The 24834-nt window shown below is 52.1% G+C and overlaps 11 protein-coding genes across 11 annotated transcripts; 6 read left to right on the top strand and 5 right to left on the bottom strand.

The window, feature by feature from the left end:
* Positions 1-852: 852 nt before the first annotated feature.
* An02g09260 (uncharacterized protein) lies at positions 853-2789 on the bottom strand (the record flags this gene model as incomplete). The annotated part of the gene is made up of 3 exons (XM_001400022.3): positions 853-2309; positions 2378-2538; positions 2665-2789. The coding sequence occupies 3 exons, from the start codon at positions 2787-2789 to the stop codon at positions 853-855; spliced, it is 1743 nt and encodes a 580-aa protein (XP_001400059.1).
* Positions 2790-3125: 336 nt separating this feature from the next.
* Positions 3126-4400, top strand: An02g09250 (uncharacterized protein; the record flags this gene model as incomplete). Its single annotated transcript, XM_001400021.3, has 4 exons — positions 3126-3157; positions 3224-3312; positions 3378-4261; positions 4317-4400. The coding sequence occupies 4 exons, from the start codon at positions 3126-3128 to the stop codon at positions 4398-4400; spliced, it is 1089 nt and encodes a 362-aa protein (XP_001400058.1).
* An 833-nt stretch (positions 4401-5233) lies between these two features.
* Positions 5234-6635, bottom strand: An02g09240 (uncharacterized protein; the record flags this gene model as incomplete). Its single annotated transcript, XM_001400020.3, has 3 exons — positions 5234-5290; positions 5342-5665; positions 5718-6635. 3 exons carry the CDS (start codon positions 6633-6635, stop codon positions 5234-5236), a joined length of 1299 nt encoding a protein of 432 aa, XP_001400057.1.
* Positions 6636-8365: 1730 nt separating this feature from the next.
* An02g09230 (uncharacterized protein) lies at positions 8366-9108 on the top strand (the record flags this gene model as incomplete). The annotated part of the gene is made up of 3 exons (XM_001400019.3): positions 8366-8699; positions 8765-8967; positions 9031-9108. 3 exons carry the CDS (start codon positions 8366-8368, stop codon positions 9106-9108), a joined length of 615 nt encoding a protein of 204 aa, XP_001400056.1.
* A 98-nt stretch (positions 9109-9206) lies between these two features.
* An02g09220 (uncharacterized protein) lies at positions 9207-11033 on the bottom strand (the record flags this gene model as incomplete). The annotated part of the gene is made up of 4 exons (XM_059746488.1): positions 9207-9865; positions 9968-10309; positions 10424-10533; positions 10591-11033. The coding sequence occupies 4 exons, from the start codon at positions 11031-11033 to the stop codon at positions 9207-9209; spliced, it is 1554 nt and encodes a 517-aa protein (XP_059603446.1).
* A 646-nt stretch (positions 11034-11679) lies between these two features.
* An02g09210 (uncharacterized protein) lies at positions 11680-12517 on the top strand (the record flags this gene model as incomplete). The annotated part of the gene is made up of 4 exons (XM_059746487.1): positions 11680-11768; positions 11880-12102; positions 12157-12276; positions 12356-12517. 4 exons carry the CDS (start codon positions 11680-11682, stop codon positions 12515-12517), a joined length of 594 nt encoding a protein of 197 aa, XP_059603445.1.
* Positions 12518-13249: 732 nt separating this feature from the next.
* An02g09200 (40S ribosomal protein uS2) lies at positions 13250-14217 on the bottom strand (the record flags this gene model as incomplete). The annotated part of the gene is made up of 2 exons (XM_001400016.3): positions 13250-13976; positions 14048-14217. 2 exons carry the CDS (start codon positions 14215-14217, stop codon positions 13250-13252), a joined length of 897 nt encoding a protein of 298 aa, XP_001400053.1.
* Positions 14218-14565: 348 nt separating this feature from the next.
* On the top strand, positions 14566-15535 carry An02g09190 (mitochondrial 37S ribosomal protein uS15m; the record flags this gene model as incomplete). Its single annotated transcript, XM_059746486.1, has 3 exons — positions 14566-14611; positions 14682-15214; positions 15272-15535. 3 exons carry the CDS (start codon positions 14566-14568, stop codon positions 15533-15535), a joined length of 843 nt encoding a protein of 280 aa, XP_059603444.1.
* A 1112-nt stretch (positions 15536-16647) lies between these two features.
* An02g09180 (uncharacterized protein) lies at positions 16648-20080 on the top strand (the record flags this gene model as incomplete). Its single annotated transcript, XM_059746485.1, has 3 exons — positions 16648-18523; positions 18574-19474; positions 19537-20080. The coding sequence occupies 3 exons, from the start codon at positions 16648-16650 to the stop codon at positions 20078-20080; spliced, it is 3321 nt and encodes a 1106-aa protein (XP_059603443.1).
* A 632-nt stretch (positions 20081-20712) lies between these two features.
* An02g09170 (uncharacterized protein) lies at positions 20713-22757 on the bottom strand (the record flags this gene model as incomplete). Its single annotated transcript, XM_059746484.1, has 3 exons — positions 20713-21838; positions 21894-22297; positions 22419-22757. The coding sequence occupies 3 exons, from the start codon at positions 22755-22757 to the stop codon at positions 20713-20715; spliced, it is 1869 nt and encodes a 622-aa protein (XP_059603442.1).
* A 628-nt stretch (positions 22758-23385) lies between these two features.
* Positions 23386-24540, top strand: An02g09160 (uncharacterized protein; the record flags this gene model as incomplete). The annotated part of the gene is made up of 1 exon (XM_001400012.3): positions 23386-24540. The coding sequence occupies one exon, from the start codon at positions 23386-23388 to the stop codon at positions 24538-24540; it is 1155 nt and encodes a 384-aa protein (XP_001400049.1).
* Positions 24541-24834: the final 294 nt, after the last annotated feature.

Genomic DNA, 24834 nt, shown 5'->3' with positions numbered 1-24834 from the left:
GCCTAGCTCCTTGTAGTTCTACTAGGAGCTATGGAATAACCTTTTCATTGTATTTCTACGTTCATGGGATAGACTAATCTAATGTGATCAATAATGATGATGATCAATCAATGAAGCATTGTCATTCTTGTATACTATCTTCCTTTTTCACAACTAAAATGGCCGTTGGAGTAGGACAGGTAGACAGTAGCCTCTTAGCACTTGGATTGGCTCTGGAAAAGGGCGAAACTAAGCAGCGAGATGTGGCGAATACTTCCAAAATGAGGATGACAGATAGGAGGCAGTGTTTGTAGCGTCACCTAGTCCGCTTGCTATGTAGAGAAATATTGAATTATCCTCATTGAATTCACTTGAATCATTGTAGTCTAAATCAGAGGGAAAGGGACCTGACTACAGGCCTCCCACTGCTCAAGCCACAATGAGCCTTTTGATCCGTGTAATCGAAATAAACCTCCTGTGTGATCTACTGTAACTTTTATTGACCAGTAGCCATGGTTATTTATCAGTACAAGTCCAGCTGCATAAAGACCGGTCTAGATAGCATCTATCAACCATTACAACTACAGCCAAACAGCTAAGGAAACATTACTACCATTGGAAAATCCAACTCAGAAAGAACATTATTTCTGGAACTGAACTGCCTTATACCAACAAGCACCTCTGCGCCAGGGGATGATAGTAAGATCCATCCATCAAATGCCACCCAAACATATAATCTTCAAGTAAATAGCAACAGAGAGAGAAAAGGAAAAAGAAGAAATTCGGCCCACATGGTGTGATATCATACAGAAATTTGAAGCATTCCCATCAGGTGTGATTGTGAAACTTTTTGTTTGAGGACTTCATTCGAATTTACTCCTCGCCCTTCTTCTTCTTCTTCTTTTTCTTCTCGGAGTTGTCGACTTCGCCGTCGTCTGTCCGCTTGCGCTTCTTCTCCTCACCCTTGGCCGACTTCTTAGCCTCCTTCTTGGCCTTCTTGATGTCCTTCTTGCTGACTGCGCTGGGGTTGCCCTCAGCGTCGAACTGGATTTCTCCACGCTCAAGCTTGCGCTTGTACCGCTTGAGGCTCAGACCGGCCTTCTCGGCCAACTTCTCGAGCTCAGAGTCCTTGCTCTTCTTGGACTTCTTGTCGGTCTCCTCGTCGGACGAGTCAGACTCCTCGTCGGAGTCGGCGGCATCGGCCATCTCCTCGTCCTGAACCTCCTCTACGAGCTTCTTGCTCTTGCTCTTCTTAGCGGAAGCGGGCTCGTCACCCGTAACAGCATCAGCATCGGCGTTGTATTTGCGGGCTTCGTTGATTTCGAACTTCTGGGCCTGAGGAGCGCCGTTGGGGGCAATGGCAACACCACGAGGCTTGAGGGGCTTGCCCTCCATGGCGGCCAGCTTGCGCTCGAGGTTGTAGCGAGCTTCCGTACCGAGAGCAGCCTTGTCCTCCTCGGTGGCATCATCGTCCCACTCAGCGAGGGCATCCACACGCAGACCAAGGGAAGCCTTGGCAGCGAGAACTCTGGCCATCTTACCCTTGTTCTTGCCGGTGGCCTGGCCGATCAGGGAAGCGTGGTAGATCAGACCGTACTTGGGGGTATCGTGCTTGGTCTTGAGAGCACGGAACAGGGCCTTCTCGGCACCCAGGATCTGGAGAGTACTGGCGGGGCTCTTGGACAGGTTGGTCAAGCTACCAGCGTGGGCGATAAGACGAGCACCGACCAGATCACCGACAAGGGCAGTCAGGTTGGGGGCGATGGCGTTCATACGGGCGGTAAGGTAGCCAGCCAGTTGTTGACGGTATTCAGCGAAGCCAACAACCTGCTCGGCCAAAGCTTGAATGTGTTCCAGATCCTCCTGGCTGATCTCGGTACCCATGGAGCGGTCCGCAGCAGCCTTGACGGCACCCTCAATCTCCTCGGGGAGAATCTCAGCGAGGTCCGAAGACTCCCAGTTGGTGCGCATGCCCATCTTGAGGACGAGTCTGGCGTAGGCGATGTTGTCGTTCAAGATCTTCGCCAGCTCAGGGAAGTGCCAGCCATACCATTCCTTCACACGCATGGCGTAGTTGTTGAGCTCCTTGTCCAAGTCGTCAAGCAGACCAATGGCCTGCACAATCATAGTGTCGATCTTGTCGGGGGAGAACTTGAGCTTGTGTCTAGCGAGAGAGTGCGACAGACCAAGGGACATGGTGGACATGTCCTGAGGAAGAAGACCGGGAATAAGAGTGGGCAGGTGTTCACGAATGGCACGGAAGACGTCGGTCGTGGAAGAGTCGGCCACCAGCTCGATGGAGAGGCCAGGGAGCTTGCCAATAGCATTGCCTACACCAATTCCAGTCAGTCATACGAAAAATTTACCCTCAGTTTCCACACAACTTTGCGCCACATACCGAGCTTGGGGTCGGCGACAGCCAGAGAGACCTTCTTCTCATCCTTGACTTCGTCCAAAAGGCTGGCCAGGCGAGGAGTAACCTTTCCTTCGACGAGGGAAGCGACCTCCTCCAGGGCGGTAGCAGCGCTGTCGAACTTCTGGAAGCTCTTCAACTTCAGACTACAATTGCGGCGGTTAGCCGAAGTACAGACGCGGTGGGGGAAAATTTTTGCTTTTGAGACACCACGCGCAGATGACGGACAATCGGGGGTGAATAGAGTAAACAATGCATGAGAATGCACTTACAGGTTAGAAACACCCTCTGCGGTGGAAGCCTCAGTAGCCAGATCATCTCTCTTCAACAGCTTCTTGTCCTTGGCCTTGAGCAGGGCATAGCCCGCGCTGGTTTCCGTAAGGATAAAGAGCGTCATGGTGCACGGCCTCGACTTCTAGCTGCAATAAAAAAGATAGAGGAACAGCTAGAGGTGAGAAGGGAAAAGAAAAGGCCGGGGGGTGGGAGGGAATTGGCGTGCTGGACGGGATGGACTGAAATCCGCTGGGAATATTTTTTAACCTCAAGAAACTAAAAAGTGAAAAAAGCGAAAAGCGCCATCCGAGTGTGGCTGGTGCCGCCGCCGTGGCTGGTGCCACGCCCAGATTACGTAAGGCCCACGGGATGCCGATGCGTCGACGAGTAGTCGTCAGTCTATCAACTGCGGAGAGCTTGTACGTGGACATCTGGACTTCTGCCCATCTGCTAGCCCACCATGGAGGGTCTTTTTTTCAACGTCAACAGCGGGTATGTCTGCTTTGGTGTCGCCTTCTGTGAATTCATTTCTCCAGGTCACTGATCAAGCGTTCATAGTTATATCGAGGGTATCGTCCGTGGTTATCGGAACAGCCTCCTAACCGGCCAACACTACTCCAACCTGACCCAATGCGAGACGATTGATGGTCCGTCAATTTACAGCTACTCTTTTGCTCCCTGGATAATTCTAACACTGCCTTGCTTCTCCCAGATGTCAAACTTCAGCTCGCCCCCGCCTATGGCGACTTCCTCGCCTCCCTCCCTCCTAACCCTTCTACCTCTGCCCTGGCGGGCAAGATGACGGACAAGCTGGTCGCTGAGTTCCGCTACCTCCTCGCGCAGGCCACGGGGTCCACCGCCAAATTCCTGCAATACCTTACGTACGGGTACATGATCGATAACATCGCACTACTCATCACCGGTACTCTGCACGAGCGTGACACTCGCGAGCTCCTCGAGCGATGCCACCCCCTAGGCTGGTTCGAGACGCTGCCTGTACTTTGCGTCGCCACGAACATCGAAGAACTCTACAACTCTGTGCTGGTTGAGACGCCGCTGGCCGGTTACTTCAAGAGCAGCCTGAGCCATCAGGATCTGGATGAACTGAACATTGAGATCGTGCGCAACACGCTTTACAAGAATTACTTGGAGGACTTTCACCAGTTTGTCACCACACACCCTGATTTCAAGGGCACTCCCACGCAAGAGGTCATGTCCGAGATCCTGCAGTTTGAGGCAGACCGCCGTGCAATTAACATCACGCTGAACTCGTTTGGAACGGAGCTGTCGAAGCAGGAGCGGAAGAAGCTGTACCCGGAGTTTGGCAAGCTGTATCCAGAGGGATCGCTGATGCTTTCGCGCGCCGATGATATTGAATCCGTGGCTCTGGCTGTAAGCATCTCTGCGGACTACAAGGCATTCTTTGATGCTGTTGGCCTTACTCAGGGCGGTGGTGGCCTAGGTGGCATGGGTGGTTCGGATGGAAAGAGTCTGGAGGACCTGTTCTACCAAAAGGAGATGGAGCTGAGCAAGGTTGTCTTCACACGGCAATTCACCCCGGCCGTGGTGTACGCGTGGATGAGACTGAAGGAGCAGGTGAGTTACCGGTTCTCACGAGAACAGTTTAACATCTACTAACAATGGATCCCAGGAAATCCGCAACGTTACATGGATTGCTGAGTGCATTGCCCAAAATCAGAAGGAGAGAATTGGAAACTTCATTTCCGTTTTCTAGATACCATCTCTTGTTGTTACCCTGTCTTCGCCCGTTCTTTCTTGAACTATCCGCCAAAACATGTACTCTTTCCCCGCACCTGTTGCACGTGTGACTCTAGGGCGCTTTTGTTTCCTCTCATTTTCGCCGTGTCTAGTTAGTACCCAGTCCCTGTAATGAGCGCATAAATCGGCCCAGCATATCCATGCTAGTTGTTTTGGCTCTTCGACCTTTCCTATCTCCGACCCCACGGCGTTTTGGGACTTCGCTTCTTGTGATATAGTATATAGATAACGCCGGAATTATCTACCCTGTGACTGTGGTTGTTATTGTTGTGATATTAGGAGTAATAGAAGAACAGACGGCATTGATGCTATAGTAGCCAGCATTTTTTAGATGTATTTGTTCATAATCATGGACACGTGCTAAGCTTTCAGCCAATCTGTCTACAGAAAACGTCCAGACAGTCGAGATCCAAAGTGGAAAGCCCAAAATTAAGGGCGACACGTAGGGTGTCAGAATAAGAAAGCCCCGAGATTCTCATACAGCGTTGAATGTGTAAACATGAGCGAAGTCATGAAGAGATGGATCCAGGGGGGCGTAACTGTGCATTGGGAACACCTTGGGCGTATCTTTTTCTGCTCCTCTCAGGCTCCGTTCAGTAGATTTCGAGAACAGTGATAAATGGTATGCGATGGTATGCTTATGGAAACCAAAGTAGTATAGCAAATGTCAAAGACAATATAAAGAAATTCATCAAAATATAACCTCGATTTCGTCACTCCTTTTTCAAAAGGTGTATCTATCCCTGCCATGGGAAAGAAAGGTCGCATGCAATAGAATCAGTGAAATGGTTAGTCGTATTGGAACAGAGTACTGATACTCTCACCGTGGTGGACACGGCGAATAGCCTACAGGTCGTTAGTCAAGCCTCATAAGCAGGGCTTACCAATGAAACTTACCTCGGCGAAGACGTGACCGACTTCCAAAACCTCCAACTTAGGGCATCTGCGCAAATGATCTGCCTGGTCAACGCTGTTGGTAACCACCACCTTGTCGAGAGCGCTTGCATTGATCCGATCAATAGCATCTCCGCTCAAGATTCCGTGGGTGACCAGAGCATAGACCTGGGCAGCCCCTTCCTTCTTGAGGAGCTTCGCCGCTCTAGTGATGGTGTTTGACGTGTCCGCCAGGTCATCGATCAGGATCGCCGTCCGATCCTTGACATCTCCCACCAGCATCATGGTAGCGTTCTGTCGATCCGTTATACGAGTAGGACGACGTTCCTGAAAGGGGTCAGTGCTACCATGTAAAGAAGTCATTAGGCCGAATACCAACCTTGTGAATAAGGGCGAACTCGACGCCCATGCTGTCGGCAATCGCCGTGGCACGCTTCGCACCACCAGCATCAGGACTGACGATAACAGCCTGCTTGTAGTTGGGGATGTTCCGCTGGATGTAACTCTTGAGGAGTGGGCGGCCGTACAAGTTGTCAACCGGAATGTCGAAGAATCCCTGGTACTGAGGGTCATGGAGGTCCATGGTGATGATGTGGTCTGCACCAGCGCAGGTGAGCAGGTCCGCGACCAAGGTACCGGCCTGAGCCACCCACTGCTTGTAGCCGGGGCGGGGCTGGAAGTTGTTGATCTTCTCATCGGCGCCGTTGAGTGCGAACCGGTTACCTTCAGACTGCAGGGACTCCATGGTATCGCTGCGGGGAAGACCATTGACCGGGCGCTGCTTCTTCACAGGGCTGCCATTGCTGATGTCGTCCAATTGAGCCTTGGCCAGGCTCTTCTGCAAGTTGTCGACGCCGTTCAGACCGTTCAGAAGGCTTCCACCATCAGGCTTCCCCGGGTGTGGGGTAGGCGGGGTACTCTCAAAGGTGTAGTTGTTGCCTTGCCTCCCCGCAAGGGATGACTTGACTAAAGGAGCTCCGGTCTTGTTGTAGGGGATGTCACTCTGACGCGAGTACGGGAAAAGCGGGAGGACCGCAGTGACTCTCTTGGCGGAGGCGGTCTTGCAAGCCGAGATGGTAATCAGAAGCTCCATGAGGAGATCGTTCACCTTTCCACCACCGGACTGAATGATATAGACATCTTTTCCACGGACTGATTCTTTGATTTCCACTCGGGTCTCGCCCACGGAGAATTTCGACAGCAGAACATCTGCCGGTGGGATGCCCAGCACGTTGCAGATGGTCTGAGTCAATTGCGGGTGGGAAGTGCCCCCGATAACAACGATATTCCGGACCATATTGGACTGTTCTTCAGACTCGGAAGGCTGTGGGAAGCCGGGAGGATAGAGAGTCACAGGAGAGGATGACCGATTCGGAAGCGGGGACAAAGGAGGAAAATCTGGTAAAACGGCGGATCTGGAGGGGCGGGAGGAATGGTGAGATTAGCACGATAAAAGACGAGCTTTAGATAGGCAAAAGAAGAATAAGTAATCTCGTGGCGAGGACAGACAGGCAACTACCTCATGGCGGGGGTTCAGGAACGGGGTCCAAGCGAATGTATGGGGAAGACATTGAGACGGAGAGATCGAAGTCGTGTGAGTCCGCCATAGAGACGACCGAAAAAAAAATGCCTCTCCCGCGAGTGGAACCGGCGTTGCTGCAGTCTCGGGTGTCTGCCGTTAGGAGCCTCAGGCTGCAAATTGCCACATCGGGCTAAGAATGCCTGGTCGCCATCGACGCATTCAACGGCCCCGCAGCCACACTAAAAATGACCCGGACTTGTTCTCCAGCCTTGTCCATCCTGGAACCTGGGGATCCTCAAGTGAACTGTCGATTGAGGGAATGAAGGGGGATGGAAACCATCAATTCAGGCAATCAACATTCGGCAGCCAAAGAAACACCCAGTCGTCAATATCCTGTCTGCGAGAAAATAAAATGATAAAGAAAAAAGAAAAAAGTATTCTGCTTTCGCCTCGTCCATTACAGATGGCAGCTGGCGCATTACACCAAGGGTAGTAGTCTCCATTTGCCGGTAGGTACATGGAAACTAAATGTAATAGGAAAAAATCCCAGAAGCAACAAGGAAACAGAAAAGGCTGGATTTCCATTCAGTCCTCCGTATTCCCATCGCCCAGGCCGAGATACCCAGTTGTAGTTAACTAGTAGCCCTGGAGTGTCACATTACAACAGAAGCCATCTATTGGCTTGTTGGAACTACCTGTTCAATGTCTGGTCAGCAACACGTCTCCTTATGAGGTGCTTCGAGCTCGGTATGTGGATGAGCTTCGTTCAAAGGGTGGGGAGGAATTTGCTCACAGATCTACTTCTTCGGAATGGCCATACTCACATGGTCACCGGATGAATAGCCGCAAGACTATCAAGCTGACTGTAATAACTGGAAGTCAGTTAACTAGGTTGTATGTTCATGTCAGCCGTAGTCTGTAACTTGTTAAGGAGCAGATGAAAACCAAGAGCAAGAGTTTTGTAGTCTTTTTGTGAGCCAGCTGTCACTGTTCTGCTGAGCACAGTTTATTGTTGTTGCTACCCCTTAAAACCCCACTCTTCCTCATCAAAGACATCTCTGAAGCAGAGAGAGACTAACCTGTTTTTGACCCATGGACTGTAACCCCTGCTCATCTATACCAAGATTCTCATGTTTCACTTCTCTCGAGGGCCGACCGTGGGACTTCGGCTTTTGTCACCAAAGCTCACCTCTGGGAGCCTGGTCCCGGAACGTAACAACGGCCACTGATAAGGCAACGAAGTTGGGCAATGCGTAGGACAAGCGTCTAAGCTTAGGAGATGCAACAATAAACACGTGACGCCGTATCGCAGAGGCCCGACGATGGGGGTGAGACACCTAAGCCGTAAGGGGACTAGACTGAAGAACGCCGATATTCCGCGGAGAGAGTGCCGAAGCTACATGACAGACATTATGGCCTCACGGGTTAAGAACTTCAGCGTGTCTCTCAATTAGCGCATATAAATGTGACCGTCTCTCGAGAACTGAACCTCAATATCGCCCTAAATGCCGAGTCGCCTTATATTACGGCGTCCGTCCCCGACGACCGTATCATTCACAGTTTCCAATGCCTCCAGGCGCACAAGCACGCCCGCAAAGGCCCTTTTCTACCTCCAAGTTCTGTTGCGCGCAGTGACCTTTCTTTGTGTGCTCCTCCTTGATGCTGCGAAATTCCGCCGTGCGGTTTTTATGGAAGATGGTTCATGGATACGTTGGACAACAATTTGGTCGAGTTCACTGGGGATATCCGTCTGTCGCATCGCGGATGCGTACAGCTCTGTCGTGGTAGTGTTGGCCAGCGCAGTGGTTTTCTACGGTGTTTTCAGGAAGGGTTACACAGGTTCGTCTGAGCTGCCTCCAGCAAAGGGTCTGGCTTGATACTGACTGCACTTCGCCCCAACACAGAAGAGTCGCTCCTGGTTATACGCGGTCTCGGTATTCAGACGTCTACCTCCTCTCAGACCTACCTGTCAAAGGCTTCGACGAGGTTCATACCCACTACGCAGATTCAGGATATCGTGATACACGAAGCTTTCAAGGGCTTCGAGGTTCGATTCTATCTTGCAGTAATTGTTGAAGGTGAAAGCGAAGTGGTTGTGGTGTTTCCTGTGAGTACCTACCTAAGCACTTACCCATCGGACCTGTCGTCTCGGGTTTCTAATATGAGCCAGAAACTGTTACCAAATCGGCAAATCCTAGAGGAGGTTTGGAGGGGTTCACGGAGCTGTTTGTATGATTCAAAGTCGTGATGGAGCCCAGCTTCACGTCTGAGAGGAATCAATAACTTCGTGCTCAATGGGGACCATCATGCACATATATTCAAGAAGTATATACGGTCTTCTGTCTACTATTCCATCTTGGTGGCCTTTGCGCCATTCTCCATCCTGCGCTGCTTTGCCGCCAGCCACCTCGCGTTCTGGACTTCCACGAGCTCTGTCTTTCTCTTCTGCATGACTGGGACATAGTACCCGCCGGTTCTGGCTTCATTCGACCCAACGAAGATTTTCTTACCCCGGTTCTTTCTCTCCCAGATTGGCTCGACTCCATCACCAATAGTGAGCCTCTTGTCGCCCTGACTAACGGCCAAGTCCAGTAATGCGCCAGCAAGGATTTCCTCCATCTTGCGCTGCCTCCAAACGGACCAGAGCTCCTCTACAATCCCTCCAAGACCAAACTTTCCACCTCCCTTACCGAGGTGAGACTTGATCTGCCGAACGTCGCCCGCATAAACCCAATCCAAGCTATCAGCACGGCTGCCGCTCTTCTTATCGGGGTAGATGCAGTCCCAAAGCACCAGGGGGGCATCAGAAGCCATCTCGTAGGTTGGTTTTCGCGGGTTCTTGGTCACGTCAAGGAGATCCTGTACAATGGATGGTTCCTCGAGCCCCTGACCGACGAGGAAAAGGACATTGACCATATGTCGGACCTGATGCCACAGGAAAGCAGAACCCTCCAGATGGAAGACATATACCTGCGCTGCTGTTGGCAGAGGTGCCGCTGAAGACTCTGCGCTTTCATCCGCACCTGAGGCCGGTCTAGCCTGGAATTCCGGCTGAGTCACATAGCCCAGTGGATTGGTGCGAGCATCGAGAAGCTCAATGTCGGCACGGAAGATGTCTCGGTAGAAAGACTCGATTTGTTTCGTCACGTCCAATTTACAGAAGTTCCGGAAGTCGTGTGTCCCTTCGAAATACTTCGCAGCTTTGCGCATCGCTTCAATGTCTAACCAACCCTCTCTCAGCTTCGGAGGCTTGCCTGTTCCATCTCGCGGCACAAAGCCCGAAGCGCCCGGCGTAGGAGAAAAGGCTGGCTGCGTGAAGAAATACTTGTAATGGCGTTCCCCGCAAGAAAAGCGGGCATCGAACCCCTCAGGAGGACGCGGGCACCATGCCAATACACGAATATCCTCAGGAAGCACCTTGTTCAACATGCTCACGTAGGGTAGCTCATCTTTGATGTCGTCCCAGCCATCGTCGACCGAAGCATTAGCCTCGTCCGTATTCTGCATGGTGGTATCGGCGTTTTCGTCCGACTGCACAACCTCGTCGCGCTTCGGCCGTGCACTCCGCACTCTAATGCCAATCACTTGCCCGAAGGCACTGACTCCTCGGTCCGTACGCCCAGCCTTGGAATATTCACATCCATCCCAATTGATATAATACGGCTTCGTCTCTCTCGGCGCATAGCTCTCCACGAATTCATCACCGGTTGTATCCGTCGGGAAAATCAACCGCGTCTTCCGTAGAGCCTTGTACATCTCCTCCTCGATCGTAGGTAGCGGCGTGGCATTCCCGTTTGCATGCTCAAGCCCATTGTACCGCTGTCCAAGGTAGGCGAACTTCAACGCGATGAACCGTGTATTGTATCTCGACGGATCAATTTCCCGGCGCGGTTTCGGCGGCTTTGGCGGCTTCACCTGCTTCTTCTTCTCCGCTCCCACCGCAGGAGATGAAGGCTCCTTCTGGTTCACTTTCCCATCACTCGGTGCACTCTTGGCAGCGTCTTTGGCCGCGTCCTCGGGCTGCTTCGCAGGGGATGCAGCGTACTCTGCTGTGCGGGAATGTAACTGGCGTTCTAGTTCAGTGATTCGGGCAACAAGTCTCGACGTAGTCCATGTTGAATAGTCGGTTTCGTGGGTAGGGACTTGTTGGCCCTCCGCTGTGTTCCCGGACATGGTACTTGTAGGTTGGGAATCAACTTGGGCGTGCGAGCGGGACAGGGACTGGAAGGTTCGTCTTGTTGAGGGTGTGCGCTGTGCAGATGTACGACTCAAGAAAGAACAAAGGTTTCCTTGGAACCTTCGCATCCCTATGAGCACGTTGTGTGTCTCCCACGCTGCTGGGTTGCCGCGGAGGGGAGATTTTTGCGGCAAAAATTTAGACTTCTGATAGTACTATTGGTGGTGATTGGGTAATGGAAGCGTATGGTATTGTTACCTGGGTGGTCGTGGCAAAATTCATGAGGTATAATTTGTATTACGTGGTAACATGGCAGTTGTCACCAGTTAATATTTGACGTATCCGTCAGTTGTATAAAATTATAAATAATTTCACATTTCATCTAAGACATCTCTTTCAGGAGAAGGTCAGGGGGATCCCAATTGGAAAGGCTAGAGCTCAAGGTTGCGGTCTGGTTCCGCTTTATATCCGCACGTTATCGTGAACATTGCAGCAGCTAGTCGGTGCAGCAGTGCATCGAACATCGAACCCTGCTTTCATGCCATTAAGCACATGACAATACTTTAAATGTGTCTGGAAAAACGCCAATATATATCACTTGGTCAGATATAAAGTCCAGACAGTACCAGAAATCCGTGTCCAATGGCGGGAAACCACCTTGCGCAAGATGAACAGATAGTGACCATTCTGCTCCTCGGAGACCCAGGATGTGGAAAAACGACATTCCTATCGTAAGTGCAACAGCTCTTAAGCACGTATTGCCTTATATGACATATTCCGTATCACGTAACTAGTGTTATTCATTAACAACCAACTAGGAGCTTGAAATCCAATCTTCGTAGATACCAAGGTCAGGGACACAGTCAAGGGAATCTTGATCGAGAAACCCTCCTACGAGACAGTGATCAGCCATTTATCTACGAGATCCGTTTCTCCAAAAGGTCATTCACACTTGAAGTATATGACACCGCGAGTCCCAACCAACATTGGTCTACCTTGCAGCCCGACGTTATACTTCTGGCATTTGATATTTCGAACAGAGATACCTTGAACAATCTTCGAAATGTAGGACATGTTCCTCTGTTGTGGCGGCTGTGAATACTGACTTCCATGCCATAGTGGCGAAATGATATCACCAGATACTTCCAGAATGGATATGGCGAACGCATTCCCATTATGTTGATTGGGTTGAAGAGAGACCTGAGGGTGGAAGGTGATGGTATCATATATCCTCAAGAGGTGAGTAGACCATTTCTATGACCATGGAAAGTCTATCTGTGGCACACGCAGGCTTAGAGCTAACTGATATTATATAAAGTCGTATCGGATTGCGCAGGAACTTCGATGTGATCGGTATGCGGAGTGCTCTGCTGTCACTGAGGAACTCTTACCAGAGACGTTTGAAGATATTGCCCGGCTTGCTGGAATGACGACCACGGCGGCTGGGGGCCAGACTGCTGGAGCTTGTGTTATTCTTTAGTAAATGTGATACCCTCATTCCAGCTAACAATGGAAGTAATTTAGACATGCGATATGTTCATTAAATTTGTTAGCTATATATTAATCGTGCATCATGCCTGATGATGGCTGCCAAAAACTTCCGAGTGATACGTGACGGCACTAGCACCATTAATATGATCATGGGCGTCTACTTTGTTCTTTATGACCTACGTCTACTGTCGACTACTACTAGAGACCACACTTATATATGGAGAATAATGGTAGCTAGCATCACTTTTCGATTACGGCTATGATAAACATACAGGGAGAAACCAAGGTAACGATTAAGTCCACCTTGTGAAATTGACAGCACAGGGCTTTCCCCCAGAAGCTCACTGAGGCAAGAGAACAACTGGATATCTTTCCCTCATAAGCGCCAGTCAATCATTGACAATGCAATTCCTCCCCGATGCACCATAAGCGGAACGTGAAAACGGACTGCAGAAGGAGACTTCGCTGTAGCATACCACGAAAGAAGAAGTAGGAAGATGATGTTTTGAAGTAGTGAAGCTCCCGTTGATTCTTTTCCTCGTTTTTTCTTCTTTGTCTTTTTGGAATACCTGAACTGAGACTAGGATAGACACGACAAGGGATTTTGTTTTCTTTCATTGCAAGGAATCGCGTAAAAGTCGTTCCTTGATGATCAAGGGGTCCTCGTCACCCTCAACCAATCGCCATTGTTTCGTCAATCCTTGTTGCCAAGTCCAGATGTTTACCACTTAGCCTCGGTGGGCTGGGCCTCAGCCCAGCTCTCACCAGCAGGAGCGGCAGAGCTGGCAGCCCAGTCGCCACCCTCGGCCTCCCAGCTGGCAGCACCAGCAGCAGCGCTAGCAGCAGCGAAAGCAGTGCCAGGAACACCGGCACCGGCACCGGCAACATCCCAGTTCTCACCAGCGAAGCCGGACTCGATGGCACCAGCACCGACCTCCTCAGCGCTGGCAACCTTCTCCTCGACGACCTCCTTGTTCTCCTCAGCCTCGGGGTCACGGTAGAAGTACAGGTCGACAACGACGTCCCAGTCAACCTCACGGGAAGCGAGGGTACCACGGAGGCGGAGGACCTCACGGGCAAGGAGCCACCAGACGAGACCGATGGCGTGGCGACCCTTGTTGTTGGTGGGGATAGCAACGTCAACGAAGTCGGTGGGGGAGTCAGTGTCGCAAAGGGCAATGACGGGGATGTTGACGTAGCTGGCCTCCTTGATGGCCTGGGCGTCGGTGCGAGGGTCGGTGACGATGATCAGGCGGGGCTCCTTGAAAGAGCGGGTGATGTAGTTGGTGAAGTTACCGGGGGTGAAACGACCAGCAATGGCGGTAGCACCGGTGTGGGAGGCGAACTTCAGGACAGCACGCTGGCCGTAGGGACGAGCGGAGATGACACAGATGTCGGCCGGGTTGTCGATGGCGGCGATGATACGGGCAGCGAGGAGGATCTTCTCCCTAAGTTTTCGCGCGGTGTTAGGCAGCGATCCTAAATGAGTTGCGCGCAATATATTGCCTGATCAACATACCAGGTCTTGCCAATGTTGATGACATTGACACCGTCGGGGCGAGTCTTCCAGAGGTAAGGCTCCATGTGAGACTGGAGGTTCTTGGACCCGAGGTGGCACTGAGCTGCGAGGAGCATCTCAATGTCCTGGGAGGTGGGGTTGAAGATCGGGGGGAGCTGAGAGGGGGCCATGGTGGGCGATTGATATTGCAAAGATCGATTTGAGTATATCAATCGTCTGGCACTTGTCGTGGTGGTGGTGACGGGGAGACGAACGCGAAGCTGAACTTTTGGCTCCGCGCTTGAGATGGTCGATGAATTTCGCTTGCCCTTTGTGAATTTTAGGGCTAGGGTTACCTTGGAAGAGCCTCCGATCCGCCCGGATAGTCACGTGCAGCCCAGCTCCAGATGCGGACTAGCGCAATTCGGGGGCCTCGAGATTTTGGAGACTTCCAATCTGAGTCCGCGGCCTTTGATGCGAAGGCGCTCGGAAGTGTTATTTGTCAATCATTGCGGTCACTCCCTCTTCAATTCGTGAGAATGCCTCCCCGCATTCTACTCCAGCCTTCATTGAGGGCCCTCACAGGTAAATACTATCTTGTTGCTCCTCCCTCCTGATTCGCGCCTAGTAACTCACCGGGTTGTCGTTATCCCAGGCCCTTCCTCCGTGCAGCTCCCATTTGCAGCATTGTCGCTCAACCCGGCGAAAACCTCCGTAAGAGCTGGGTCTACAGAGTCTCGAGAGCGCAGACGCCATGACCCTTTCCTTATGGCGCAATCTCGCCAACGCAAGGCCGCCAACATCTCTCGCCAGAAAGCCCTCACCAAAGAGCGCGAAGGGTCTGTCGGAGACCCCGTCCAAAGCGAACCTACACCCTTTATCCAGGAACTCAGAAAGACCCAAGCGACTTTGCAGGACACAGACCTCAATTACTTCGTCACACCGGATGGTCTCAATGAGGCGATGGAGTACTCGAAGAACCTGACATCACCGATTCGGAACCCGGACCGCGACACTGCTGATCCTCAGCTCGAGAAAGAAGCGGCTGAGAAGCATCTTCAAGAACATCGGAATGCACAGGAAGCCATCCGTCGTATTGTCAGTGTCGCCAACGGAAACACAAAGGACCACATGCGGCTTCACATCCAGAAATGCATTGAGACCTTTGGCCGGCATAAGACCGACAGCGTATTGCCGCCCAAGCCATCTGGCGTATCGCATGACTCTGCGACTGTTCATCTTGAGAAAACTCCCCGCGTTGGTCCGGATACTGGCTCTCCGGAAGTACAGGTTGCCATTCTCACTGCAAAGATCATGAACTTGTCTAGACATCTCCAGACGACGAAAAAGGACCGACACAACAAGCGCAACTTGCGTCTACTTGTTCACAAGAGACAGAAGTTGCTTCGTTACTTGCGGAGGAAGGAAAGAGGTGGTCCCCGGTGGCAGAATCTGATGGAGAAGCTGGGTCTCTCGGAAGCTGCTTGGAAGGGTGAGATCTCCATGTAAATTAGCTATTTGGCGCTTGTATTCTACATATTTTCTTTTCTTTGTATTTTCTCTGCCTAAGCTCAATCTCAGCGTGTAACCTTATGTCTCGATCAAGGGTTCTTCCTGTTTTATAGTCTGTATGACAAAGAACCCGTGGGTAATCTACTATCTGCGTGATCTGCTGTGAAAATGTCTCCTGTATATATTTTATAACCTTTCGTGCCGTAACACGATGTGCCTCAGCAGATGTACTTCACTCGTCTATCATCTGTCTTACTTCTTTCATATTGCACTAGTAGTCTTAGAGTAGCAGGGTGTTCCTACAAAGTACTAAGTACAAGCCTTGAAGTTGGCCAAGGGCGGCAACGACAGCCATTGGGTAAAAGTCCCACCGCTTGGAGTTCTGCCGAGACGTCACCCCCCCGAGTCGCAAAATTCCCGCGCAAAAGTTCCCCCAAACTTCATCTACCGATACCACAACCTTGCTCGGCGAGGTAAAGTGAATGTCGTCGACTGCACCCCGGCGCTGGCTTGACGCGTCGGAACCAACACTACCCATAAACACAAGGTAACATTCACTGTAAGCCAGTGTTGTGTTTATCAACGAGTGAGTACTGTGTTTATTAACCTGCCTCTTCCCCCTCTCACTTTCTTCCCCTTCACAATCCCCATCCTTCCGTAACGTCGTCGATATTGCACTTGCGCTGCCGATTTACGTTGCTTTGATCCTTCATTTACACGATTCTTCATTCCACCGGATCATCTTATCTCGCAGGTACTAACTTGCCTTACAAGTTAGATTTAACTATCCTCTTCAACGTCCCTTTGTTCCGCGCTCCTTCAAGATCTCAAGTCGCGTTTAAGCGTGACGATCTCTCTTCTCATACCTTCTGATCAAGGTGCCGAGCTTGCCTTAAGATTACGGCAACCTATAGGCCAGCCGAGCCTCGTGTCAATTTGTCCTCACCTCTTTGTAAAGGTTTCCTACATTACGTTCCTGCTGTCCTCTCCTCATATCTCGCCCTTCTAAGTCACTCAGTTTGTTGGTGGCTTTGTTATAGGGTGCTGGATTTTTTTTTGATACCAGCCTGCATTGAACATCTCCTGCTTTTACTTTCATCACAGTCAATATGCGCACTCGTTCACAGCAAGCTTCGCCCGGTGGCTTCGTGTCACTCGACGAAAATGCCCCCCGCCGAACCAGGTCTGCAAAGAACGCTGCGCAGCAGGAACCTGCAACGTCAGAGCAACCCCCAACCCGTTCAAAGTCTCAGCGCGCACCTAAAAAGACTACTACCACTACCACTACCAAGAAATCCACGGCCAAGGCTCAGACACGAAAAGCTACTACAACCAAGCGCACGACGCGCCAGTCGACACGCAAAACCGACCAACCCGTTTCCAACGAAGATGCGCAAACCACCCATACAGAGGAGGATTTCGCCACGGATAATACGACAGCAGAAAAGAATACCCCCAGGGAGGTCCCAGAAACTGTCGACCCAACACCCGCATCATCTGAAAACGAAAATCCTGATCGTGAGTCCCTACCCCACGTTTCTCACCCTTTTATGGTCCCCCAACCCCCCAAGGAATCCCAGGAAATCGATTGTTTTGATGGTCCGGATCCCCGGGGTATCGGGGCTGCCTCGTGTCTCAAATCCCTCATCGACGAGCTAAGTAGTGTCGGCTCGCCTCTCTCTGAGAGGTCGAAGACGCCTTCCTGGACGTCGGAGGATGGGACCGAGGCAGCCCTGGCACCGCGTCCCGCGCAGGAGTCGGGCGCCACCAACGTTGAGACATCGACAACCACAGAGAGAGTCTCACTCCCGACTCCTGCCGCGGAAGAGCGCACCGTTGAGCCACCTGCGGAACCAACCGTGGCGGAGCCAAGGGGAGTCGCCATCGTGACATCCTCTGAGCAGTTCAACACTGTCTCATCGGCTTCCGCTGCGGGCTCCGGAGGAGTGGTAGTCGTCGAGGACGAGCGGGTGGGCGCACTGATTGCGTCCTTTGCTAGGTTGTCCTTGGATGATCTCGCGCCTCGCTCGTCCAATGAAGCGGCTGCCACTCTGATGGAGTCGACGACCGCGTCGTTCGGAGAGCCTGTTGAGCCCGCCCACGTCACTCGCCGAAGCCTTCGGGCTTCTCGACAAGAGTGGATTCTGGGCTGGGCCCAACAGGTCCCTTCCACGGGCTACTTCCATCCCATCACAGGGCAGCTCGTGGAAGGGCCGGCGGCGTCGGTTGAGTTGGTGGGGGATCCCGCGTCCAACCGTGGGCCCCCGACCCGTCGGATTGGGGTTCGGGACTACATCCTGCGAAGGCGACGCCGTGAGGTTCAAGTGATGTCGCCGCTGCAGGAAGAACCACAGAGTAGTCCCGGCCCCGGCTCAAGGGCTGTTGCTCTCAACGCGGTGCCTCCCCGGGGAATCCGGGCACAACGGGCACAAAATACGAAGAGGCTAACAAAACCGCCAGTGACTCGGAAGCGTGCCCGGACAGAATCGAGCGACGAAGAAGCTCCAGGCCCACAGACGCCTGCCGCAAACAAGCGGCGGAACCTTGGTCCCCCCGGCAGCACGCCGTATCGACCCGCAACCAGGCCGCGCTCGTTGACGGCGAACATTACTCCGTATTCTGAGAGACTGCGGAGACGGGCAGCCGAAAAAGATGGCCGTATCCACTCCACCTCGCTTCGCGTTTCTCAATTGCTGGCTCAGCAAGAAGCTGATCGACGCCGCCAGGCAGCAGAGTCTTCTGCGCCCCCGTGCTCTGAGCTGCCACGTACCACTTTTGATTTCTCGCTAGATGACGCTCACGAAACCAGTCAAGGTCAAGAGCAGTCGCAAAGCTTACAGGAACAGTCTTCTACGCCCCAGCCGCCGGCCACTCCGGAGCGCCAGAGTGGTTGGAACATCCGTGGTCTGCTCAACTCAGTACCTCGCACTTTCACAAGGATCCTTCCCTCTTTCAGGAGGACCCCTGAACCTACTCAAGTGCAAGGTATGTTATCTTTCGATCCAGGTTCAGTCATATAATTGATGAGACTTTAGCGCCCCCCGAACCATCTTCTGAGCGTATTAGTCGGACGCAACCCCCTCAGTCCTCAAGTATTTCTCAGAGCCAAGCCCAGAACAGCCGCCGATCCAGCGAGGAGCCACCTCAAAAGCGCCGCCGCAAGTCTTGGTCTCTCTTTGCGCAACCCTTTGATAGATCCCTCTACCTTGGGGACATCCCTAAGAAGGATTCAGCGACTTCGTCTTCTGCTCCGTTAGAGTCTCGCCCCGTTGCCAAGCTATCAGCAGAAGCAACAACACCGCAAGAATCAGCCACGTCGGACGCCAAGAAGGATGTAGCCGCGGAAGGCGAAGATTCTCGGGGGCGCGAGATAGAAGAACAGAAGCAAAAGAAGCGGAAGCGCTCTCCGTCGCCTGACGTGATTCCCAATCCTCCGGGGTGCAGTTATGGGCTGGATTTAGATTATTTCTGCTATAGTTCTGAAAGCGAAGACGAGCAAGAACCCCCGCTGCCACGAACCGAGCCAAACAAATTCGGCCGTTTAACCAGAACAGCTGTCCGCGGCGCCTTGCGCTCAGAGCGGCATTCATCGAAGAAAGTCCGCTTCGATGCGAGCCCAGAAGATACACCATCCAAACTCCGACTGCGTGCTCGTGCAACCGACCCATACCGTGGAAGACACTTCATCGGAATGGGTAATGATTCTGAAATTGCTACCCCGGACTCCCCAACCCCCGCTCCCCATGCCGCTGACGAGTCTTCAAGCCGCCGTCCTGGCTTCGTCCCAAATGTTCAGGGGACTTTCCAATTAGATTATGACGCCTTTTCAGACGATTCCGATTCCAGCGGGGCCTCTGCCTCAGCGAATGTCTCTGCCTCCGCACCTATTCCTGCACCTAGCTCAGCGACTGTCACTCAGGCTAGTATCTCCGAAAGGTACTACACATTTGTTCCTTGTTCTCCAAAGCAAAGATCGGCTAACCAGCATTTCTCTTCAGTGTGCCATCTACAGAGTCCCGCCAGACCCCACGTCAAGCGGCTCCTGCCCCGTCAACTCCTGCGAAAATTGACGAAGAGGCCCTCGCCAGAGCTCGCTCACAGGCTGAGAAATACAAGCCCAAAACTCCTAGTGGGCTTCGTACTGCAAGCAGATACTCGAGTCCTATGACTGCTACGCCTGACACAGTCTCTGCACCTGTCATAGCACCGGCAATTACACCGACACCATCCACGTCTCAAACGGCACCCGCATCCGCGCCTGAGCCCGAGCAGCAGACTACCGAAGATTTCGGGGACGATGAATTTGCTCGTGAGGCTCAGTGGCTCTATGAGAATTGCCCATCTGGAGATCTCAACGACCTTGTGTGGCCTCAGCCGATAACATATGAAGAGGAAGGTTTCAGTCCCGAGGTGATTGATCTTGTGAATGAGATTTGGGACCCCTCAACAGTCGACTATGCCTATACCAACATCTGGACACCTGGTCTCGACGCTTTCAAGCGCGAATTAGAAACTGGCGCGTCCGAAGCTGCACAAGCATAAATCGCATTCTGTGGACACAGGTTGAAGCAATAATCTGCTCTTAGCCTTACATGATGAGTACGCTTTGTCTTCGGCATAAGCTGTCGAAAACTTGACTTTGATAAACGATCATTACCGACCACGAGCCATCCCAGAGACAGTTGTCACGGGATGTGCGTATTACTGGCCAACTGCAACTCGAGCAGCCGCGGTCTTTTTCTTCCAAAGTAGTGTCATTTACTACTCTTATTCAACTTGAATGTCTTGTCATGGGCATTGTTCAATGAGCGGTCTCAAAATTAAGTGTACGAAGGAGTTTTTATTCCGCCACGTTTATCTGGTGGTCTTACAATGCATAGGCACTTGTGTATTTGAAATTTGCATTACTTTTTGTATCATTAGCATCTTAGCGGCTGAAAGCAACAAGGTTGCATTTATGTTCTTAGTTACATTGTCTATTTTTTCAATGTATCAGCTCAACTGAATTCCCATTCAAGTAGCAGTAAATTATCATAAATGAAAACGGGTCATGAGAAGAACGATGCTCTAATGACTCTTTGCATTTGAAAGAATCTAAAGATACGGACGTGGTATCAGACAACTAGATAAGATATAATGTATATACTACATGCCAATCCAATCAGACATATCAATCAGTCAAACCCCTTGAACTCATCATCATCATCCCCACCAGCAGCCTTAGATTCCTTATCTTTGGCTGCACGCCTAAGCAGTCGTTCTTCTTCGTTCTTCACCCGGATCTGCTCAAGCATCTTCTCCGTCTCGAGCACCTTTTGTCGCTCTTCCTCCGTCATCTTCTCCCATTTGTCCTTCTGCTGACGCGCTTGCTTGGCCTCCCGACGCTTCAGCTTTTTATTCCGGTTGTCGAGATTCCTGCTCCACGCGACGCTCTCGCTGGAGCGCTTCTTGCCAGCAGCTTGATCGTCCGCGACACCGTTCTCGGCATTCTCCTGCACTTGTTCCTTCCGGCGCTTCTCGCGCTGTTTGTCCTTGTATGCGTAGTTCTCCCAGTCCAAGTTCACGCCGAGCGTCCGGTCACCTTGGAAGTTTCTCAACTCGGGCATCTTGGGAAGCTTCAGGAGACCCCATGCATTGCCTAGTCCTTCCCAATCGAGGTCTGCGACGCGGAATATGCTGCTAGCCTGGTGCTTGCTGTAGCTTCGGAACCAGCTGACGAAGGCCTTCTGGCCCCTGTCGTGTAGTGCGCGGTCTGCAAGGACGGCTTTACGTGCCGTTTCGGTGGCTGCAGCGGCGTCTGCGTCGGTTATGGTGAGAGTGTGAGGATACGGTGCGACGGGGGTCTTGCGGACTTCGAGGAACGAGACGTAGTCTTCCTCTCGGCCGGGGTGAAGAAGGACCACACTCAGACCTTTGCGGCCTGCACGTCCGGCACGGCCGCATCTGTGGATGAAAGTCTTTGGGTCTGAAGGGGGGTCAATCTGTATTACGACGTCGACTGAGGGGATGTCTAGTCCACGGGAAGCAACGTCGGTGGTGAGGAGAATGGCGGGGGTGTGGGAGTTGACGAAGCGGTTGAAGTTCTTTTCGCGGACGTTTGCTTGGTGTTTGCCGTGCAGCGGGATCAGTTGGAAGTCATCGCCGATGATTGAAGGAAGGATTGCGGAGAGGTAGTCGACACCCGAGCATGTTGAGACGAACATGATGGTCTTTTGAGGAGCGGGCTCGAGTGAGTAGAGAATGTGTTTGATGGCAGGGAATTTGTGAGTTGGGGGAGCTGTGAGGTACGTCATTTGCAAGCTAGTATGGCTGTCAGTTACAGGATCTTCAATGATGGAGGAACAAGGGTACGGACCTAGCGGGTGTGCGTTTATCCTGAACACCTGAAGTGCCCTTTACCTTGACCATGACTTTGACGGGGTTGCGCAGACCAACCCGAACAATCTGATCAACAGCCTCACTGACACTGGCACTGAACAACCCCGTGCGCCGTTGCTTGGGTAGACGGCGCAAGATGTTCTGTAGTGTATCCTTGAATCCAAGATCCAGAAGCCTGTCCGCTTCATCCATGACAAGCATTTCGAAAGACGACTGGGGGCAGTGGACATGGGGTGAAGAGAGCAACTCCAACAGTCGTCCTGGCGTAGATACCAACAGATTGGGAGACCGCTTCAAGAAGGTACTCAAATCCTCAGCCGGAGTGGTCGAACCACCGAGAAGGAGCTGCGGGACAACTTTGAGGGTCGAGGAGGGGAATTTCTGACGAGGTGCATCATCGTCATCATCGGAGGGTTTGAGAGTGGAGGCGGATGGAGGATGGAAGGCGAGCAACGATGTCAGAACGTTGTAAATCTGCGATGCGAGTTCTCTTAAGCGCAACTGTCAGTACTGTGACCGTGACCTTTTCAACGGTATACGGTATGACCAACCTGGTTGGAGAGATGATGATGGCTCCGACATGGTGTTTCTTGAGTGGTTCTTCCAGGCGCAAAAGCTTCTCGACAACTGGAATCAAGAAAGACAAGGTCTTTCCACTTCCTGTGACTGCTTCAACAACGACATCTTTATGCGCCATGAACAAGGGAATCGCAGAAGCCTGAACGGGGGTCATGCGGGTGAAGCCCATAGAAGCAACGGCATCCAGCACCCATTCCGACAGGGCGGGCGTCACTCCGTCCCATGCTCTGGCGGAGGTGCCCGGGGGTGGTTTGGGGGCCATTTTAAGTATAGCTGTATTCTATAGTCCTTCCAAGTCACACCCTCGTCCCAAATCAATGCGGAATTGGTCAAAAAATGTTGCGCCGACCCGCCGTGGAATCTCGATCTTTTTTGCTGATAATTTTTCCTTATCAGAAACGCGGCGATTAGATACCGGAGGCGGTGAGAGCATTCTGCAGGTGCACACGTGATGGACCGCGGATTCGGCGGAAGGAAATCCAGTCAGCTGAAAGTTCAGCTCAGCGTCAACAAGCATCAACATTCAATCTGCAAGCATCGGTCGCCGGTGCACCTAAAGATAGGATCGGCGATTACGGATATATTATCTTGACTCTATAACTTGCGCTTTTTTTGGTGGTTATGCCGATCCTCTGCTAAGCGTGGCGCGTCTTGCGAGGCGGTGTTTCTGCCTGGTGCTATCATCTCATAGAGCCTTACACTCATAATCTACCTTATATTGTCAGGAACATCCTCTGTCGCAATAATCGCCCAAGATTTCGTCGTCAACAGTGTTCAGTCTGCCCATACTCGGCGCCTGTGCCTCCAACCCCACCCTTATCTCTCCGCGACCGCTATCCGGGCTGATCCACGGCCCAGTCCTCCCACCTTTCTCTTTACCTTCAGCCGATATGCCTTCTGAATCCGATGCCATACCGGAGACTCCTCGAGTCATTCCTCCTTCTCCGGCTCTATCTGAGCGGCGGTCAAGCTCGGGCGATTATTTTGGACCTACAACCCGCTCCGCGGCACGACGACAGCGACTGGGGGAGGTAACGGAAGAAACACCTGATAACTCAAATTCGGATTCGAAGCGCTCACGCGCGCGGTCTCGTAGCCCAAGTTCTCCAGAGTCTACAAGGCGCCGTAACCGAAAATCCAACCCCAAGTTGCCCGCTGGAAAGCCCAAGAAACAGACGAATGGTCATGCGGAGTCCAACGGGTATCTATCACCTGTCGCGAAACCCGGCGGCAGCTGGCACGACATCTCTCGATCTCCTTCTCCTCTCGGTCTCATACCCCTCCACAGCCGCTATCGCTCCTTTATCCACCGTCATGAGATTCCGCGCAAGCTCCTCCATGTATCGATCGGCTTCCTAACCCTCAACCTGTACAGCCGCGGCATTCAGACTCTCCAAATTACACCATGGCTCTTCGGAGCTCTCGTGCCGATCGCCACAGTAGATATCATCCGTCACCATTCCAGCAAGGTCAACAACTTATATATTCGCTGCGTTGGGGCTTTGATGCGCGAGACAGAGGTTTCCGGCTACAACGGCGTGATCTGGTACCTTGTGGGTACATATGCAGTACTGCGCTTCCTCCCCAAAGATGTCGGAGTTATGAGCGTGCTGCTCCTCAGTTGGTGTGATACTGCAGCCTCCACATTTGGTCGTCTCTACGGCCGTTACACATTTCAGCTGCGCAAGGGCAAGAGTTTTGCCGGAACACTAGGAGCCTGGTTTGTTGGCGTTCTGACCGCCGCCGCATTTTGGGGATACTTCGTACCTTACATTGGAACCTTCCCCAATGATCCCGAGGGGTCATTCATGTTCACCGGTCAGCTTAACCTTCTTCCTAGCTCGATCAAGAACCTCATCGGCTGGAATGCGGACACCCCCAACGCCGTTATTTCGGGCCCGTTGGCCCTCGGCGTCATGAGCGTCGTCTCCGGCTTAGTCGCCGCTGGAAGTGAGTTCGTGGACATATTCGGTTGGGATGATAACCTTACTATACCGATTTTGAGCGGTATCGGATTGTGGGGTTTCCTGAAGGTCTTTGGTTGAGAGATTTACTGCAGCTCATGCCGTTATACCTCGTTATACCTCTCCGTTCTTGTTCATTGTCACAGCACTGTTATAGCTTGGATGGTCACAAAAGCGCGCGACAAACCGCGAGCCGCAGTATCGACGTGTCATTCATTTCAAATCCCCTTTTTCTTTTCTCTGTTCAATCACCTACTTATCCTGTCTATCTCCTATACATACGCCCGATTACCCCATGACCAATCACATCACCACTCTTCTTCTCTTTGAGCTCTCGCACGGATACCTCCCTGATTCGCACCACTGTCAAGGGAA

Source organism: Aspergillus niger, assembly GCF_000002855.4.
Source record: "Aspergillus niger supercontig An02".
Taxonomy (NCBI): domain Eukaryota; kingdom Fungi; phylum Ascomycota; class Eurotiomycetes; order Eurotiales; family Aspergillaceae; genus Aspergillus; species Aspergillus niger.
Note: the sequence above shows the minus strand (reverse complement) of the source record. Positions and strands in the feature narration are given on the sequence as shown.